Here is a 20,961-nt window from a genome sequence, read left to right as displayed (position 1 = left end):
ACTCAGAGGGGGCGAACACGAGATATCGACATTTTTTTTTCTATGAACGTTTTCCGCTGATAAGCAAGGAAAATATATTTTGGCATACGTTATGATCTCACGAATTCAAGCCTTTTATTAGTTTTCAGTAGTTCTATCGCAACTACACCAAAGAACCTGAAATTAGTGTGTGCCAAATTTAGCCCAGTATGAACTTGAAAGACAAAATTGGTATCGTGGTGCCATCTGTCCCGTAAATTGCAAAACAAATATATGTAATGCAATGCATTCGAGCTTCGGTTATTCAATTTCCTCCGTGGCTGCAGCTCAGCACTACAAACTAGCATTTACCATATTGCAGATAGTAGGAAATCACGCGGGAGGGGATATAGGTGCTATGCGGTGAAGGTATAGAGCGGCAGTGCAATGAATGCATCCAATTTATCACAGGTCACTATCACAAGATGGAATTTCGTCGCTCAGAATGGTGAGGGGGAATTGTCAACCAAACTGCAGCCTGAAAAGCGAAAAGGAACTGAAATGTAAAAGACGTGGTGCTTCAGAGGAACTCACAACCATCATAGATGACATAGAATTATCGTGTGTGCATTGGTATGATAACCGCGCCGTGACATTTCTGCCGAGCTTTGTTGGGAGGGATCCAGTCAAAACGACTAAGCGCTGGTTTACCTTAGCCAAGGAGTTTGATTAGAATGATTGCCCCAGCATATTAAAGGTTTGCGACAGACATATGGGTGGAGTCGACATGCTGAACTCACTGCTTGGACTTTACTGCATGCATATCAGGTCCAAGAGCTTGACTTATCGGTAGTAGCAGCATGGCTACTGTACCGGAGGGTGCTGGAGCAGTTTGAGAAGAAAGAAGTACTACCACTGGCTCAATTCAAACAGAAATTGCAGAATGACTTATCTTTCGTAACAAGTGCCTACCCAAAAAGCAACAAAGAAGGCCTTCTAGAGAAGGCATCGAATTTCAGGTTCAAGTGAAAAAACTACGGGGACCGGCTGCACTAATGCCCTCCAATGACGTCCGATCTGACCAAACCAGCCACTGGCAAAATTTGATGAAAAGAGATAAAGACGTAAGCGGCCATCTTACACAAAGAAGTCGTTAGCAAGGTGCAGGAAACGCAACAATTATCTGTGCCTGAATGCAACAAACAACTGCTTCATTCATTTCACACATTGGGCTACAAATACCACCTTCCACGGTTCTATGTTATTTGCCCATGGCAGCAAGACCTCTCCACCATCTTCATGGCGAGTCATATTTGGCACAAAGCTGTATTTTTATTATTACAGCCATTATAACTATGAAACTTTTAGTACACATTCAGGTTCAATCAATTATTATTAAAAGCTGAAAAAATAACTTTTAAAATGACTTTTTCGTAATTCATGCAATATAGGGGTATGACACAATGTAGTGACATAGACATGCATTTTAGATTGCATAAAGTCTATCGCACGCTACATCAGCACTACAGTAGTCACTGAGTAGCAAGACTCACGACATTGGCGATCAATACTCATCACAGCATTTTTTCATTATTTGCAGAGACAACGTGGCCTCGATTAAATTTTGTTGCACGTGTGTAGCGATACGAGGAGTGTTCGAAACTGCATCAGTCGACTGTTCCCTAGTGATCCCGACACTGGTTTTCTAAGGCAACTTTTACATTGTCACTTGAGCACATTGACACGTTTGTGCAGTTTCGAAATATGTCATCTTTAGAGGAAAAAAAAAATCGTACGAAGACAAAACTACTAATTTTGGTTCAAGAAAAGCTGCATATTTCAGTTAATAGAAAAAGAAAATTTTTTTCTATATGTTTGCTAACCCTGTGCCCTTAATATCACTAAAACACTTCCTTGTTATTTTAGTCACTTCTCCTCAAGGATAAAGTGAACGCACAGCTCGTTTCGTCATCATTATTTTCTTTGATTCGCTTATGCTAACTTTTTGTTAGTATGGGATACTCAAGGAACTCGCCTTGATAAACATTCTACCATTCACAGCAACTTGAACAAACATCTTGCGACAGGCAGGTGGTATTAGTTATTGACAATCATCAGCCCACTGAAACCTATCGTTCTTGCACGATTGTTGAAGTAAATTGGTGCTTCCTCACGTGTTTGTTCACAAGCGAGAAAATTGCCAGCATACATCTTACTTTGATGGGGCGACTTTCTCGCAGGTGATCCTCTCTCGCACCATCGAGAACCACAGCAACATACGCTCAGTGGCGACCAAGATGGCCATTCAGCTCAACTGCAAGCTGGGCGGCAAGGCTTGGTGCCTGCCCATGTCGCTGTCAAACACGATCGTCATAGGCTACGAAACATACCACAACGCCGGCTCGCGCAACCGCACGGCGGGCGCCTTCGTTGCCATCATGAACCAGACGTTCACGCGCTGGTACTCACGTGTGTCATTTCCCTCCACACACGAGCAGCTTGGCATCATGCTCACACTGCACCTTCGGGACTGCTTGAGCAAGTACGCTCAGGCAAACCTTGGTGCTTTTCCCGAGCGCATCATAATATTCCGCGACGGTGTCTCCGATGGCCAGATCCCTCAGGTGAGCATCGTGACTATTCCTTGCACCAATGACATACGTTCGTCTCATGTTATCTGCTGTGTAATGATGCAAATTAAACTTAATTAGTGAACACGGGGTGTTGCTGGAGGTGACATTATGACAAGCAAACTTGTCTTCTTTAAGGCTGCAACTACACCTGAAGAGAAGTCTGCTTGTTGAAACGTCGACTTTGATGACAGACCACGTTCATGATTTTTTCATTTCTTCAAGCCTTCACTTTCGCTTGAACGCTTGCTTATAAGGATGGAAATGTATTACCGTATTTGCTTGCGTAATAACGTCCCCTCCACTTGGTTCTTCGAAAAAGAAAGCTTTAAATGTATCATCTCATTTTATTTCGGTATGATAACCCATGCCGTTGATGATCGAAACAGTGTTAAATCAAGCCCTTATATCACAAAATAATGATGCAATAAAAGTCAAAACATAGTTTAACAACCATGCTAAACAGTTGAGAGCAGCGCGAGCTCGGATGACGTCAATCAAAATGTAAGAGTCGCGCCTTTTACCGCAGAGCACCATCTGTCTCATGCAGGAGAAACCTCTTTGCTTATATTGCCATGCAAGCACAGCAGCAAGAAAACAAAGCAAAAAATGTCAGGTCTGCATGTAAGGCACAGCACAGTCACAGCGAAAGCTAGAATAGCAGCCTTTCAGAGCCTTTTCTAACACTCATTGGGTAACTACTGCAAGCACACTTGCTTGTGCTTGATATACTAGGGCATTATTCATAAAATTTTTTTGGTAGTAGGCCGGCATTCGCTATGCTGCTTTTTGTCATTCTTCCGAAAAGTCTAGTATTCGCTAAACACTTGTAAGGAATTTTGAGCCAATTGGTCATGCAGTGGCTGACGACAATGACGAATTATGCCTGAAATGGGTATGCACCACAGTTAATAGGTGAATAAGAACAAGCTTTTGTAATGGGTTGGAGCATTGGACGACCCACTCGTTACGCTATAACCGTTGAGTGACGACTGGTTGTTCTTTCGCTGTTTTGAAATGCTTTATAAGTCATATTAACGTGATTGCTTTCCGGACACCAAGCCTGCTTAAGGCAAGTTTGCCACCAAGTCCCAAGCACCGGCGTGGCTCAGTGGTAGAATACTGGGCTGGCACCCAGCGGGCCAGACTTCGAGCACCACTCTGTCGCCATTGAACGAGGCCCTGCCTGTTCAATGCTGGGCAGTAGGTGTACCTGTGCGAGTGTGTTTGTAGAGAACTTGTTATATGGAAGCTGTGGCTGTCTAAATGATACAATTAAAAAAAAAAAGGAAGCACTGAAACATGTTTATACATTCCCTTACAACACCTCACTGAAAATGTGAATTACAGATAGGTAAGGCGCCATCTAGACAGGGTTTCATAAAGATTTTTGTCAAATCACATCACAATTACTGGGAAAGGCATTATAACAGTGTGTTACCATGCTTTTCCTGGTGGCGAGCTTTGCGGCCAGAGCAGAGACCATTTTGCTTCCCTGAACTAGTGTGCGCAAGCGTTTTACACTTCTGATTAAGGCAAGGAAGTGCGTCATGCGTCATGTGTGGAAGTGAGTCATGGAAGTGCGTCACTGGAAGGGACATTAAAGTCAAATAACAATTTATGTCAAACTGAAAGCTCAATGTATGACAACGTCTAAAACGACAATATTATCAACAGCAGTGCCCTGCTTATCGAGAAATTAAGGTAAATGCACAAGAATACATGTGCCACAGTAGGACATTCTCAAAATGATCCCGATGATGTCAGGCGAACCGTCTACAATCAATCACTAGTAATCAATCTAGCTGCACTAAATAAAATCCTTCCGTGCATCAAGAGGTGCAATAAAATGCTGCTTGTTAGTTTCTGTTTGATTCATGGAAAAAACAACTATGGGAAGTTACTATGGGGAATGGCATGAGTAGTTCAAAAATTAAATTTTTGGGTGGTTTAACTGGATAGGTCATGCCACCTAGCGGGACCCAGTTGAACCCCCGCATCTGCAATTTTGAAGGGCATTGCTAAAATTTGTTCAATGGCTGTTGTCTGCAGTGGCTCCCGCTACTTTCCCCCTGCTGCTACCATAGTGTCTGCGACCGCGCATTAAAGCCAGGCAACGTTGTGCACGACAATAGTGACGTCAGTATTTCCTTTGAGGCGAGTGATTTGAAGTGCCCTAACCCAATGCAGATCAGTAAAATGGGATTTTATTTCAAACTAAGCCCTTCCTTGGCACAAAAGTAACACTACGAAGTTTCAACAATGAATGTCAACTTGATAGTTGCCTTTAGTATCTCTTTAAAACCCGAACCACCCGTTAGACGAGCGGCGGCTTTTATACGCAGCCACTGTTCAAAACAGCAGTTACAGGGCTGCAGTTCTTCCCATTTTGTTTATGTACTTGCATCATGCGTGTTGTAATTGAAATTGCAGCACACACACACACGCTATGAAGTCAGTTAATAGTTCATATAACAACGCTCCCTCATTTTGGACGAATATGGCACTTGCGCAATTGCATGTTTTGGTTTCACTGCAGAATCTAAAAGAATTTCAATAAATCGCAGTTATTACTAGAAGCCACTTTTCCGAAACCTCAAAGTGTCAATGGGTTCTTCGCATGAAGGACTTCAATGCTACCATTTGACCTAACTGCCTAACTAAACACATTAAAAAATTAATTTAACTTAAATTCGATTTTGAGCAAATTTTTAGGTCGCAAGAGCCGTGTCTCCCCTTAACCGTCGTAAGTGCTTGGGCATTCGAGTTACTAGGCGTTTGTTTTCGCCCATTGCAATACACATAGCTTTGACAGAACCTCATCGTGACTTCGATTTGACCGGAAGTTCGAATTAAGCGTGTTTGAAATAGTGAGCTTCGACTGCATAAAATTTCTGTGCACTATCTATCACTCTCATGGCAGCTGAACAATCGCAATTCTGGAGCATCCCCTGGCAAGTATAATGCAGTCAAACACGGGTATATCGAACTCGAAAGTTGTCACCTTGAAATTTCCTTGTTAAAGTATAGAAATTTGCACATTTATATTGAACGGTATTTTTACCCACCTTCGGATATATTGAACGCCACGCGAGCTGGATGACGCGCTTCAGCACGCGCCCCTCCGCGATCTCCGTGAGAGTTGGAAGGCGCCAAATGCATTAAAAAAAGGTAAGGGCGAGAAGGCTCGGAGTGCAGTCCCTAACTTGCAGAACGGCTTTTTTTTTTTTTTTTGTTCTTTCTCTCTCTTTTTCATGCTTCCTCCTCCGCAGACCCGTCGGGTCGGCTCAGAGAGCAGGAACGAAGGAGTCGATGTCTCCTCCTTTCGCCTTTTCTTTTATTTTTTTGTTGCTGTTTTGCGAGTTTTGATCAGCCAACCACAGCTCGCTTCTTTTGCTGTTGCCTTCAAAGGTGGCGAGCGCTTCATTGCTTTAGTTGTCCCGTTGCCTACGTACCACCACTTGTGCAGCATTCCTCTTTTGCATGCATCGTGTGCGAATCTGCTACGGATTCCTTCTCGTTTTCGTGTAGCTATGGCCAGCGTCAAGAAGCACAAGACCCTTGACTTTGCGATAAAGTTGAAGGCAATTCAGCGTGTTGAGGCGGGCGAGAAATGTTCGATTGTCGCGGATGACTTCGGGATACCACGGAGCACGCTGATTACCTTGTTTAAAAACAAGGCAGACATCAAGGCAAAGGTGGTGGAGCAGCGAACGTCAGGAGCCTGTCGTGTGTCCGCTCCTGCCCACAGGAGTCTAGGAAAGGCACTCTATGCCTGGTTCTTAGAAGTGCGAGCTGAAATTATTCCGGTAAGTGGCCCCATGCTGATGGCCAAGGCCAAATGGTTTGCCGCTGCACTCGGTAAAGACAGCTTTGCCGACAACACCGGGTGGCTTCACCGATTTAAGGAGGGAGGTGGCATTGAAAGAAAACTTTCTTATTTTTTGACCTACAGCAATAAAATTTGGCATGCATACTAATAAGTGTCTCAAATAGGTAAACATGCAGTTTCATCATGATAGCTACAGTAGTTCTCAAGTTACATAATGCTACACGATCCAATTAGATGGTCTGCTCGTGGAAAGCCTAGCGCTGCAACAAAACATGCCAGGAAGCTGCGAATGGTGTTGATATTTACTCAAAAGAAAGCTACAGGGTATGGCACTCTCAGAATTTTTTAATAAGTTCTTTTTTTTTTAGAAATCATCATGTCTGCCGACACACATTGTCAGAAACAGTGGCACGGACAAATCATCGTCAAAAAAAATAACACGGCCATAAAACAGAAATTGAAGATTGCTGCACCCACAAGCAGTGTTCAGGGATTCAGGGAAAAAAAAATCAAAATCGGTCCAGCCATTCCCGTGCTACTCTTTCCACGAGCAATGCACAATGTCCAAAACACACTTGTGAGAAAAAGCCTGTCGAAGTTTTCGACAAGCTTTTTTCAATGAACTTTTTTGTTTCTCCTTGGATATTGATGAAAATTGTCACAGACACTAAGAATGACCTCACAGTGCTTCCATAAAAATTTTGAAGCGATACCACAAATACTTTACAAGAAACAAATTATTTCTTCATTGAACCATGTGGAGGGGCTGAGCATAATGTCAAAAAAACAGTATCGAGAAAGCTGCGTTTAAAGTTTCAACTTTTCTTTACGTCTCTAAGACACCTAAAAATTGTGATCTCAGGTTTGTCTTGTGATAGTTGACTTCTTTTCATGATTTACAAAGCACAAGTATGGATTTCAAACCAAGTTCTTTGTATGAAGGAGTGGTGTGACAGGTATGACAGAAAAGATTGTAATTGAATAAAGCCATATACCGAAATTATTACACATACTTTTTTGTCCTGAAGTTGTAATTAGCGAAATTAAGTACTTGATTACAAATATTCACTGAACTTTTCTTTATTTGGAGAGAGGTTTATTGCATCAGAAAAATGGACCACACCATGACGACCTATGCCTTCTTTCTAAATAACAAAGTTATGGGCAGAAGACTGGTGGCACAGGAATTTCTAGCAGTATAATTAATGACATGAAACGGGCATATGAAAATTCGTGCCCCTGATTCATACATGCTCTTTCGCCGCTCTAGCCGTGAAACGCATCATCATACAGCCGGTCGCGGAAACTCTCATCTACAGCACTTTGTTAACCTCGGAACATTCATAGACGTTCGTGGCGATATCAAGCACAGCTCCAAGCACGTCTGAATCACATCACAAAAGCTTATTGAAAGCACTCCACATGACCGTGGGGTGCGCGGCCGCGTGGACAGTGCAGCCGGCGCGTAAAACCCGACCCACCTGTTAGACGAGCGGCGGCTTTTATACGCAGCCACTGTTCAAAACAGCAGTTACAGGGCTGCAGTTCTTCCCATTTTGTTTATGTACTTGCATTATGCGCGTTGTGATTGTAAGTGCAGCACACACACACACACGCTATGAAGTCAGGAAATAGTTCATATAACAACGCTCCCTCATTTTGGACGAATATGGCAGTTGCGCAATTGCATGTTTTGGTTTCACTGCAAAATCTAGAAGAATTTCAATACATCGCAGTTATTACTAGAAGCTACTTTCCCGAAATCTCAAAGTGTCAATGGGTTCTTCCCATTCTAAGATGCCCTCCTAAGATGCCTGCCGCTACAGAAAAAGCAACCGTGAAAACAACGAGCAAATACCGCTTTTTGATGATATTAAAAGAATATTGGACACATTTCTTGAAACGTTCTGTATGTGTGTGCTACTTTCCAATAAACATTGTAGGAAGTTCAGCGCTCATCGTCGTCAATGGTGTTCGGTCCATTGTGTATTTCTGCACTCTAGTGCACCAAAACTCATTATTCTTTCACAAGTACATTCAAAGACCAAGATCATTGCCAGAGTGTTTGAGTCTCATCATTTATGTTATGAAAATATAAATCGTCTTTTTTGAGTGCATGTGTAGTAAAACAAGCACTTTTAACTCCCATACGCCCTTCCGTTATCGGCATCTGCAAAGAGCTTTCAAGGTCATGTGATGTCTTTGAATCTGAATCGGCGTAATCTCAAGCTTTTAGGGCTAGACGACCGTTTCATCATGACACAATCTAACCAGGTTTTAGATATATTTGACATTTTCTCTGACAAGTGGTGTCGGGCTTTATCGAATTACATCATCACATTGATAGGAGCAAGAGAAATTTTTTAAATGTCTCTTTTAGTGCAAAAATGCAGCAGCACATCAATACACGTTTCCTGACCATTGTCTTTGAATCTGAATCGGCATAATCTCAAGCTTTTAGGGCTAGACAACCCTTTTATCGTGACAAAATCTAACCAGGTTTTAGATGTCTTTGACATTTTCTCTGACAAGTGGTGTCGGGCTTTATCGATTGACATCAAAGGTATTTTTTATTCCCAGCCTCAACCTAATCCTCGAGTGTGTTTGGCATTCTATTGACAAACACGGTTCCATCGCTTTTCAAAACTCTGCGGGGATCTCTGCTGGTGGTTTATTAGAACTTTTAAGCATTTATTATCAGTCTACATACGTTATGTTTGAAAGGATCCCATACCTGCAGAATCAAGGCATATGCACTCATTCCTGCATTGCGCAGTTTTTAGAGACCTAGTTCTTGGTCACTCAATCATCATCAGATCAACGGCTTGCTCACCGATAAAAATGTTCTTTGCATATTACAATATGTTGATGATTACTTGATTGTTTTAAATTATCATCTGCACAACTTTGAACTACAAAGCAAAGTTCTACTTGATGTGGTTTTTGATGTGACGAGCCCATTGTTGTATTCAGTTTCGGTTTTTACTTTGTGTTCTTTAACCCCCGGGGTCAGTCCTTTATGTATATATTCAATGTGTTGCGTACAATAAACGTCTTTTTGTACGGTGGTGCTGCCGGTGCTTCTTACGTCTTTCGCAAACACCACATTGGCGACGAGGATGGGATAAACACGTCAAGCTACCTTCAGCATCGAGTGCCGTCCGGGTCCACCCCGCCATGAGTTTCTCCGGCCTTGCTCCGCCTCCGCCGTTATTCCCGACGCCCAGCCGGCCATCACTTCCATGGGAGGAGTGGGCGCAGACTTTAACAGTCTACCTTCTAGCGTCCAAAGCAGCCGAGTTCCCACCAGCGCAACGCAAGGCCATTCTTCTGCATTGTTTGGGGGCGGAAGGGCAGCGTGTTTACCGGACTTTACCTGCAGTGTCAAATGCCGCAGCACCAGCAAGCGCCGCAGCACCAGAAGTACAAAAGAAGCCTCCCGCAGCCGCTACTGGCGAGTACGAGGCTGCACTCCTCGCCTTACGGCAGCAGTTTTCCACGTCGTGCAACGTCGTCGTCGAGCGTCATCGTTTCCACCGCCACAGCGAACACGCAGGCGAGTCCGTTCATGACTTTGTTGCTGCTTTACGGGAGCTCGTTTTGCATTGTTCATTCGCTTCAGAAGATGATGCTCTGCGAGACCGATTTGTTGCCGGCATTGTTTCCAACCGCGTACGTGAACGGTTGCTGCTCGAGGGTTCCTCCCTTTCGTTCGAGAGCGCAGTGCGGATCGCTCTTCAGTTTGAGCAAGCAGCTGAAGAGCTGAAGGAATTTTCTGCTTCGGTCGAGCCTGTTTCTGTACGGCGTCGTTCCCAGTATTCGCATTCTTCGCGAAAATTCAAGTTCCAGCCAAAAGCGCTTTTTCAGCAAAACTCTCCAAGCGCTAGCGGTTCGCGTGCGCCACAGGGGCCCCGCCCCCCTCGGCGAGACAGAGATAGCCGGTCCGTTTCACCACACTGTTTCCGATGCGGCTCGCGGAATCACCGCGCATTAGCGACACAGTGCCTTGCGCAGGGAAAGAAGTGTTTGTTTTGCGGCATCAAGGGCCACTTTCAGAAAGTATGCAACTGCAAGCGTCAAATGCAAGGCAGGATTCGTGAAGTTGGCATCGATGACGATGCTTTATCAGGGGGAAGTTCTGAGCAAGTTTTGACTGTGCAGCATCCCGCTCGCAGCGCAATTTACACACAAGTACGCGTAGCGGATGTCAAGTTGTCATTCCTTGTTGACTCAGGGTCGTCTGTTTCAATTCCATCAGAGCAAGAATTTCACCAACATTTTCAAAGCGGTTTGCTCCTCCCAGCTCCGCATGTCACTTTGTTTGACTATTCGAAGCGCCCAATTTCCGTGCTAGGCTGTTTCCATGCAGACGTTCAGTTTAAAGGGCGCTCTGCACCACTTCTTTTCTACATAGTTCGCCAAGGAACTTGTCTCATTGGCCTTGACGGCATTAAGGCCCTAAATCTTCGAATATAGGGCTCCACTCTTATGTGCCTGCACACGTCCGTTGCCCCGCCGCCGCTTGTTAATGACCCGACACCTTGTCACATTCCGATGCAGTCAATAGAGCAACCCAGGCAAGCAAACCTTCCGCCAGCCTTGGAACACGACTTCGGTTCACTTTTCAGTCCCGAGTTGGGTGACACGCATCGTGTCAAGATTCGGCGAGACGTGCAGCCGATATCCTCGAAGCTGCGCCGTCTTCCATATTCACTTCGGGAACCAGTGTCAAATGAACTTCACAGGTTGCTCCGCCTTGACATGATCGAACGCATCGATGCTTCTGAATGGGTTTCGCCCATTGTTGTCGTTGACAAGAAAGACGGCACCATCAGAATTTGTGTTGACCTCCGGGAGCCTAACAAGGCTATTGTACCAGACAGCTTCCCGTTGCCTCATACAGAGAAACTCCTTCATGCCTTGGTAGGCGCGACACACTTCTCAAAACTTGACTTGGCTTCTGCCTACCATCAGGTTCTTTTGCACCCTGACAGCAGGGACCTGACAGCCTTCATCACGCATGAAGGACTTTTTCGGCTCAAGAGAGTTTGCTTTGGGTTAGCTTCTGCCCCAGCGGCATTTCAGAAGATGATGGCCACAATTCTGGATGGCTGCCCTGGTGTGTTGTTCTACATTGATGACGTGATAGTCTTTGGGAAAAGTGCAGAAGAACATCTTTTGAATCTAACAAAGGTCTTGCAGAAAGTCAAGTACGCAGGCCTGAAATTGAACGACAAATGCCTCTTCGACGTTCCAGAACTTTCTTTCCTAGGGCATGAGGTCACTGCACAAGGTATCTCGCCGCTTCCAGAGAAAGTAGACTCGGTAGTTAACACTCCAGTGCCAACAGATGTTGCTGCCCTCCGTTCATTCCTGGGTCTTGTAGAATACTATTCCAAGTTTGTTCCCTGCTTGGCCCAGGTGGTCGAGCCTATGCGCGTTCTGCTTCGCAAGAATGAGCCATTCATCTGGTCAGCCGAAGCAGTCAGCAGTTTCCGGAGGGTCAAGGAAATGCTTTCATCAAGTACAGTTCTCCACATGTTCAATCCATCACTTCCAGTCATCGTGTCGACCGACGCTTCTGACTATGGGCAGGGAGTCGTTCTGCAGCAGCAAAATGGCCATGAGCTCCGCGCAGTGGCTTTCGCGTCTCGTACCTTGTCACCAGCGGAAAGAAAGTACTCGGTCGGCGAACGCGAAGCGTTGGCATGCATTTGGGCGTGCGAACGATGGCACACTCACCTTTGGGGTCGCCATTTCAAGATTCGAACGGACCATCAGGCGTTGGTATCGTTGCTGTCTTCGCAAGGACGTGGCAGAAGGCCACTTCGAATTGCACGCTGGAATGCGCGACTCCTATGCTACCATTGCACTGTCGAGTACCGCAAGGGGTCCACCAACACGGTGGCAGATGCTCTTTCTCGGCTGCCAGCTCCTGCCGCGCAGGCACAGCTGGCCAAGGATGAAGAAATTGTGTCGTTGGTCGAGTTGGCTTGCGTGACGAAGGAAGAATTCAAGCAAGCCGTCCTCAACGATGGTTGTCTGCAAACGGTCAAGTCGTTCGTGCTCGGTTCTTGGCCACCACAAAAGTCCATACCAGAGAAGGCAAAACCTTTCTATTCTGTGCGCGAACAACTTTCTGTTGTTGATGACCTTCTACTGCGCGCAGAACGCCTCATGTTCCGTCTTCACTCACGGCTCAGTTCATCGCCGTTGCCTACGAGGCACATCCGGGCATCACGCGCACAAAGGCGCGACTTCGTGAGCTATTCTGGTGGCCACGGATGGACAAGCAAGCTGAATCTGCCGTGAAAAACTGTCACATCTGCCTGGAGGCAGATAAGTCTGCCAAAACATCGCCAGCACCATTGCAGCCTATTGACTGGCCTGAAAGGCCATGGCAGAAACTGGGCCTAGACATTGTTGGCCCCTTGGAACATGCACCTCACAATAGCCAATTTGCTATAACACTGGTCGATTACCATTCCAAATGGCCAGAGATATATTTCTGCAGCGGAGTGGCCACAAGCACCGTGAAAGACTTCTTAACCAGTGTTTTTGCCCGTGAAGGATACCCAGAAGAGATTGTTTGCGACAATGGGCCGCAGATCACTTCACGTGAATTTGTAAGCTTTCTTCAAAACCGAGCCATCAAGCTGTCTCATTCGTCTGTATAATACCCCCAGGTGAATGGGCAAGTAGAGAGGTTCAATCGAACTCTGAAGAACTTCATCCAGGTTTCACTCCTCGAAAGGAGACCTATCCGACAAGCAGTTACGAACTACCTCTCTATTTACCGCTGTACTCCACAGGCTACCACTGGAGTTGCCCCAGCAGTTCTGCTGCATGGGCGAATGCCCCGAACCAGATTGGATGTTGTGGGGTTTTCGGCACCAGCGTTTGCAAAAGACCCAGCAAAGGAACTGGCGCGACTGCGCCAAAGGGTCCGGCTTCAACAGCAAAGCAGTAAGGAGTACACGGACCGCAGAAGAGCTGCTAAGCAGCCAAAGATAGCTGTGGGTGATTTCGTTCGTATCAAGAAGCCGTCCGTTCGCTTCAAGGGGGATCGCTCCTTTTCCTCGCCAACTGAGGTGTTGGGGAGGAGGGGACCTGCCTCTTTCCAACTTGCAGACGGCCGCACATAGAACGCCTCCAAGCTTTCCCGGGTTCCTGAGAGGGGCACGAGTCCACCATACCAACGTTCGGAGCTACCTGCGCCACAGCTTCCGGTTCAAGTGCCGCAGCCTGCCCTGCCGCCTTCTCCCGGGTCGCAGCCGCCTCCTCCTGGCGTACTGCAGTCTGCCGTACCGCAGTCGCCTGCTCCTGATCCGCAGCCTGCCATGCTGCAGCCGCCTTCTCCTGGGACGTAATCGCGGTCTCCTGGCGTACTACAGAGCTCTACAAGCTCCTTACCCTCTCCGGCCGTGCAGCATCCCCATCGGCCGTCCCGAGAGCGCTGGCCACCGGTCTGGCTCAAGGACTATCAGACCCACTAGTTGCCTGTGTGTATAGCACAGTGTGTATGTAGTGTAAATATGTATGTGTATACAGCGTGTAAAATGTACAGTGCATACATAGGGGTTTCTTACTAACACTTACTAACAACTAATCACTACATATAAGGGAGGGAGTATGTTATATTCAGTTTCGGTTTTTACTTTGTGTTCTTTCACCCTCAGGGGCGCGTCTGTCCTTTATGTATCTATTCGATGTGTTGCGTACAATAAACGTCTTTTTGTTCGGTGGTGCTGCCGGTGCTTCTTACGTCTTTCGCAAACACCACACCCATTAACCCCCTTATTGAGAAACGCTGCTTGACTTGAATTTGACCTGCCACCAACTTAAATGCCGCAGAAAGACTTTTTGAACCCGCTGTCTTTAGGCGGTGCCAAAGTAGCACCAATGCATTTCAAACCCACTGCATTGAAGGCAGTTTCAAGTCAAGTCGAGGAGCGTTTCTGAATACGGGGGTTAGTCTAAGCCATGAACTCCCAGTAAATGGCCAAATTGGATTTTGACATATGTGGTTTTATTTTGCAGGTGTTAGCATCTGCTGGTGCTATGAACCGTGCTCTAACAGACCACTAATGAATTTCAAGTCCGCCCACTATAAGATTGTTAAATTAGCTATTGCCACATCATGCCTCAAAAACACTCTGGGCAAACCTTGCCAACACTCTACTTCTGAAGCATTTGAGCGCCAATTTTCGAATGACGACGCGCGAAACTGCTAGTCGCTGTTCCAAGCGATCCTTGGCCGTGAAGGGGAGGGGTTGACGAGCTTGACTGTGTTGTCCGCTGCTGATGCGTAAAATGCCCGTACGTGATTCAGAGGAGCTAGCGAGTGATGTGGTACATGCATTGCGAAGAAGCACGTCGCCAAGAGTGCGCTTGCACGTCGTTCCTGCCAGCAGTCTCGCTGTCAGCGGAGTTAGGCCTAAAGCCGACTCCGATGGCGCGCCGCCATCGTAGACCGCCGCGCGCCCGCTCGTAGTAATTTGATCGTGCATCGGTGCGGCCACTCGTAGTAATCACATCGTGCCGCCGCTTACAGCTTCGTTGCTTGCGAAGAAGCACGTCACCACGAATGCGCTAGCGCGTCGTTCCTGCCCGCAGTCTCGCTGTAGGCGGAGATAGGGCTAAAGATGACTCCGATGACGCGCGGCGCTCGTACACCGCGCGCCCGCTCGTAGTAACCTGATCGCGCATTCGCTTACTGCTCGTAACTAAAGCGTATATCTTAAGTGATTATCAAGCCGTGAACACGTCACGAAGTGGCGATTTTCGAGAGCCATGTCCTCGCGACGCACAAGCAGCAGACGACGATCTCCCGGAGCGAGCATCGGGCCAATGGCGAGGCGAGCTGAGGCAACATGGCGGCCACGGCCAATCAAGGGCCTCAAAACGACCTTCAAACATTTGCTTTTTGCTTGCTTGTTGTTAAAGGGATGAGCAAGCTGAGGCGGGAAAATTAAACACGGAGAAATGCTCTTTCCGATGAGCCCAAGAAACCAGTACAGCAGAACCACCATAAGAAGGAAGGGCTGCTGCAAAGTAGTTTGCGCTACACATGCACGCGCATGGCGACCTACGGTTACAGATAGCGTTGTTTATGCTTGCACCGAGTTGCACCTGATATGATTTCATGATGGCTATAAAAACAAAAGCCGCCTCTAAAAAAGCGTTCTTGTTCGGGCAGCCTTGGTCTGGCGTACTTCCTGGATGCTAGGCGCTCTGCCTATGACTCGATGTAGCACAGCGTTTTGGTCTTTTTTTTTTTTTAATAAAAGAATAAACAGTTAACTAACTGGCAGTTAAAAACGAAAATCGGCAGTTGACTGTATTATTTTGACATCACATAAGATGGCATCACGTGGTGATATCGTCACACGAAACTACCAAATAGCGAAAAGTGTGCCCATGGTAAAACAAGTGCAACCCCGAGCTTTCGATAAGGTGGTGGCACTGACTCAGAATTGACTGAGAATAAAAAGATCACAAATTTTCCAACACAGTTAGAATGAGTTCTACTCTCGGACATCTCCCAAGTCGTAGCGTCGCGTTGGACTTTCTGTGGCCGAGAAACTGCCACAGATACAAAAATGACTTGTGTGAGGACCCTGTTTACCACGTGCACTGCACTGGCACAAAGAAGTAGAGGCAAGCTGATCTGCAGCAATTTAGAAAAGTTTACAAGACTATCGGGCAAACAACTCTCTCGATGTGTGGAGGAACAGAACAATAAACTTTGTCTCAACGCAACCTTTACGACGCTTGGCGCAGCTTGATGCTGATTGTAGCAAAATGGCACAGTTTCAGCAACGCTGTACCTGGGTCGATGCCAAGCCACCAGGTGTCACTGACAGGAACAGAGTGCAGCCCCGTGCAGAGCCATCTGTGTAGCACCGGGCGGTGTCGTCCGTATGAGTCACCTGAAAAGACAGCCGCAGGAGGTATGTTTTCAATTAAACGTGGCCTGCCTTTATTAACTTAATAAAGAGACCGACAACTGCCCAGAGCATGAAATGAGATGACTCTACTGATTGAAAGATAGTCCTTCCCGATGACTCAAACCGACCCCTTTTTTCAAGAGAGGGGATTTATAGTATTTTAAATGTGAAGCATTTCTTTGCAAACTGTAGGCACTTTCAACATCTATCCGTCAACCCGTCCATCCGTCTCTCTGTCCGTTGGAGCCTGTTTACTGGCCCTTAAAAAGCTCAAAATAGAGGTGGCTGGAACTTCTACAAAAGCAGAATGAAAACAGCTTCCAAGAATTGCGAGAAGAACTACGTGCTTTTGGGACTAACCAGTGTAGCTACAAACCATAGGAAGGGTGAGCTTTGTGTCATGCCGAAAAAAAAAATGAGTCGAGATCAATCAGCTATCTGTACCTTCAACAACAACCCTCAGTTAATTTGCAAAGCATTTTCAAACAGCTCAAAGCCGCACTGAACTTGGATAAGTAATTTGCAATATCTTAACCGTTAATCACACTCAATTTTCATTATAAATACAATTACTGCGGCTGCAATATATATTTTAACAATACATGTCCTTTTATAGAACCTGAATATACACGAGTTACTCAACTTATAACTTCATGACACTGAAGAAGAAAAAAAAAACTGACCATAGATTTAAATCGCCGTGACTGGGCCTTTTCTGCTGTCACCATGCCTGCCGAGGTTCGTCGTAGAGCTCTGCAACACATTTTTACATCATGCGCCACATTTTTACACCAGCACACAAGCAATTTATAAGGGGATCAAGGCCTCCCGTTATACAAGAGAGGGTAGCATCACAGGGCAGCGACCACACATATTTAGAATTACATATGCAAATTAAGATAGATAAACACATAACAGATAAAGTGTTATTCTGAGTAAAATTTAGTGTTGTCAGAACTTTCACAAGCCACAAAACTTTGAGGCAATATCGATGTAGTGATGCCACCTCTGCAATTCAACAAATGCTTGTGAAGGTTATAAAAATGAATGTACAACTCCAAGTGTATTCAGGGTGTTCATTTAAGGTGTTTCTAACAACACCATCGAGGGAACGCGGTACTTCATCCTCTTCTGCTAACTACTTACTTAACATTCTACTCGAACAAGTTACCCCTTACCGTCATCTAGGCATACACATTACCTCTTGTATAAGCTGGTCTCTGCATGTTCACTACATTACCACTGATGCAAATTGCATGCTTTGGTATATTCACCAAAACTTATCTGTGTTTGCCTCACTTCAACGACTAAAGTGCACATTACTAAGTAGTAGCGAGCTAGAATATGCCAATCCGAGTTAGGCTGATCCGAGTTAAGCTAATCTAATAACTACTCTCTAATTCATACAAAGCAACTCGGCTTAGTTTCATTTTTTACAATCACATCCATTAAGCTAGCATATTTGCCATGAAGAACTCTCTTGAACTGCCGTCTCTTGCTTCTTGTCGTATGCTTTTCCGCCAGTGTCTTGTTTCCCTAATTATATTTCTTTATTCTAGCTCTTTGTGCCACACTCATTTCCCTCCCTTCTTATATACGGGCTAGAATCGATCATTCAAATAAAGTTGGTGTAATGTAATGTACAACCAAAACATGCAGTGATTTGTTTATCCCTACAACGTCTGTAGACTGGAAACACGTTCCCGGACCTGTACCCACCATCATCGATCACTGCTTCTTCTATTCTGCACCATGTAGTATTCTACATCGAAGCCAACAAACTTACATATCTTTTTCTACATAACCTCTGAACTATCACTAACATTGTATGATATGTTTTGCCCCTCTCCCCAATAATGCCTTTTGGCCATATGGTATTATCAAATAAGTGAATAAATCAATAAAGTTAAAATTCCACATGGACACCATGAAGTGCTTCCTCTGCAGGCACCGAATGTGGCCGGTAAACTCGAGCTAGCTACCATCAGCACGTATCTTACCTCTGCCTACACTGCGCTAGAAGCTTAGTCGCACAGTGGCAACCTGTTGTGCACAGTGTACAGAGGAAATGTGTGCAGCAGTACGATGATACCCGTTTTTTTTTTTTTTTTTCAACCACGTCAACCTCATGAACCATATTCAATTAATATGCAACAAATTACACAGCTAGAATCGCCCCTGCAAAAGACAGTACTGCCAGAAAATGCAATTCTACCGCTTGTCGAAATGTGTTCTTTTGCGGCGTGTATGACACTGTTTCACACATAAAAAGGAGACTAAGCAAAATCACTAGCGCTTCTTAAGGGTCACTAATTGGTATATTGAGTGCTTGAAATCGGGGGAGAGCGCTTCCCTTCCCCCCTTTATACCTTGAGTATCCCCCTTGGCAGGTTAGCTGTAGGACTGCCGCAACAGTTCCAGTTGATGCCGTGCTACAGCTGACCTGCCGAGGTGGGAGGCCTCAAATAATAGGGGGGGGGGGGGGGGAGCGCTAGCTTTCTTGATTTTCAGCCCTCCATATACCATGTAGGTTCCGCTAAGAGGTGCAAATTATTTTGCTCGGTCTCCATTTTATGTATCTAGCCCACAGCAGCGTGCGAAACAGTGCCACACACAACGCAACTTAACACACGACCTGTCCTAGCGATACTTGCCTGATGTATGCCGCTCGACGGAAGTATCGTTGGCAGATAGGCCGGGTGCGTTGCATCGGGGCTCCTTTTGTTCCCCACGAAGTGCGCGCTGCATATCCGGGTATCGCCCCACACGGGCTGCCACAGATGCCTCTCTGACCTGAAGGAAAGGAAATTACGTTTAACACGTTACGAAATTGATCATGCACATGCGCCGATTGGCGGCGTCCTGTTGTCCGGAACAGCTTGGCAGATAGCTGCACTGGACTGTTTATGCGCGTATTCTCGTTTGTTTCGCCACCACCCCTCGTTATAATAGTTATGCTACTGTGTACGGCGCTTATCGAATAGCCGGTAGACATTCGTGCGTTCAGGTTAAACATGAGGTGGGCTGCACCACACATGAACAAAAACAGCGGTCTGTTATTACCTTGCTCGTTGTACGGCAGTGATCCACGTGCTTTCCGGTTGTCATCGTACTTTCTCCAAGGGAATCGGTAGAATTCCACCTTTGGTAGCTTTCCTGCGGTGTTTCTGTAACTAATCTTGTGGCACCCTCCCGCACAATACACAGAAAATCCCCCTTTCGGCCGTTTCTCGCTTGGGCCTGCCACAATACGCCTGAGCCCGCCGTAGGTGTTCTGTGGGCCCGCCATGAATTCTCATACACCATACCGCGCGCTACTGAATCCTTTACCGGTTTTCCTGAAGATAACGCCACTTGTCTTTTTTTTTTTTTTCAGAGTTTTTTGCGTTGCGCGGCGCAGCTAGGGTGGGGAGGTGTGATGACTGCGGCGGCGGCCTCTTGCCTAGCGAGGCCCCTCTGCGCGTTCTCGCCGTTGGGGGGAAATTTGGCGCGTCAGTCCGGGGCGCTGTGGCATGTGCCGACTGTGAGCATGTGTTTCTCGTGTCTCGTAGGTGACGGAGCATCGCAAGTTAGCGCTCGCTGTTCACGAAGTACGGCCTGCTTTTTCTATCGCTTCCCGATTTCTTGAAGGAGCCGATGTCAGCGGTTGTCGTCGATTTTGGAACCACTCTGAAGAATGCCGTCGACGGAAAAAAAAAAAAAAAAACGCAGAGGTGGTGCTTTGTGCCGGGTTGCGACGCCGGCTACAAGTCCTGCGGTGAAAGACTGTCTCTCGTGCACCTGCCCGTCTGAAAATGAAGCACCAGCTTGTGACGACGTTACACTACCTCTCGAAGCAGCAGAGGTTGCGATTGACCACGCTGACTACGTTTAAGAACGCAGTGATGACCGCCTCACCTATTATATTGCAGGATATGTAGCCAGGAAGCGGATCTCCTCAACCCAATGCGAAGCTTGCAAGGATGACTGCCTCGTGACACGTGATAGTGTGACGGACCAATTGCCAGCAGAAGCGTGTAAAAAGTGGGACATGGGGGCCTTCTTTACCCGTCTGTCCGTCTATATAGTCTAATCAAAACCCTTGAGGATAGACTCGTGCATTTAGCACCACGCGCTTGCACACCGAAGTAGTGAAGGATTTTTTGCACCTAGCAGCCAATGTGCCACAAATTGGCTGCAGTGAGCATTCGGCTTCTTTAACAATATCGGCTGTCAGGTTCTACAGCATTACGCGTGTCCATTTTCTGCTGAAAGGGCTAAACCAGCATGCTGTTCAGAATAAAGCCATGAAGGTGAAGCCCTGTGTTATGTAATGTTTTATAGTACTGTTTCCAATAAACTTGTATCAAGCCAACAGTCTTGTAGTCTGTACTTTATTGCATTCTTCTGCCGCACTGCATAAAAACTGCATTGACTTCCACTCTTTAAAATACTACTGCAATCGAAAATGTATAACAAATCTGCGAGCGACACACGCGGGGTTGTTGCCACCTGCTGGTCGGCGGAAGAGATTCCTCTGAACTCTTTTTCGCGTGACAAGCGCGCCCATTTCGCAAGAAGTGGCCGCGAAACCCACGCTCTGTATCGGCTG

At 46.2% G+C, this 20,961-nt stretch overlaps 1 protein-coding gene across 5 annotated transcripts in view; it reads right to left on the bottom strand.

Annotated features, from left to right (window-relative positions):
• Positions 1–20,279, bottom strand: part of LOC119187024 (uncharacterized) — a 231,027-nt gene extending 210,748 nt beyond the window's left edge. For 3 of the 5 annotated variants that reach the window (XM_075869755.1, XM_075869754.1, XM_075869753.1), the window contains exons 1-4: positions 19,434–20,278; positions 19,025–19,163; positions 17,054–17,123; positions 16,251–16,352 (exon numbers count right to left, since the gene is read on the bottom strand). In XM_075869755.1, the coding sequence (XP_075725870.1) occupies positions 16,251–16,352; positions 17,054–17,123; positions 19,025–19,163; positions 19,434–19,659 (537 nt within the window). In that variant the 5' untranslated portion in view covers positions 19,660–20,278. Of the gene's footprint in view, positions 1–2,915; positions 3,802–16,250; positions 16,353–17,053; positions 17,124–19,024; positions 19,164–19,433 lie in introns of those variants that run through there. The other 2 variants (XM_075869752.1, XM_075869756.1) reach the window with 2 other exon arrangements.
• Positions 20,280–20,961: the final 682 nt, after the last annotated feature.

This window comes from Rhipicephalus microplus, chromosome 7, assembly GCF_043290135.1.
Source record: "Rhipicephalus microplus isolate Deutch F79 chromosome 7, USDA_Rmic, whole genome shotgun sequence".
Classification (NCBI taxonomy): domain Eukaryota; kingdom Metazoa; phylum Arthropoda; class Arachnida; order Ixodida; family Ixodidae; genus Rhipicephalus; species Rhipicephalus microplus.
This window is presented reverse-complemented; position numbering and strand designations above follow the sequence as displayed.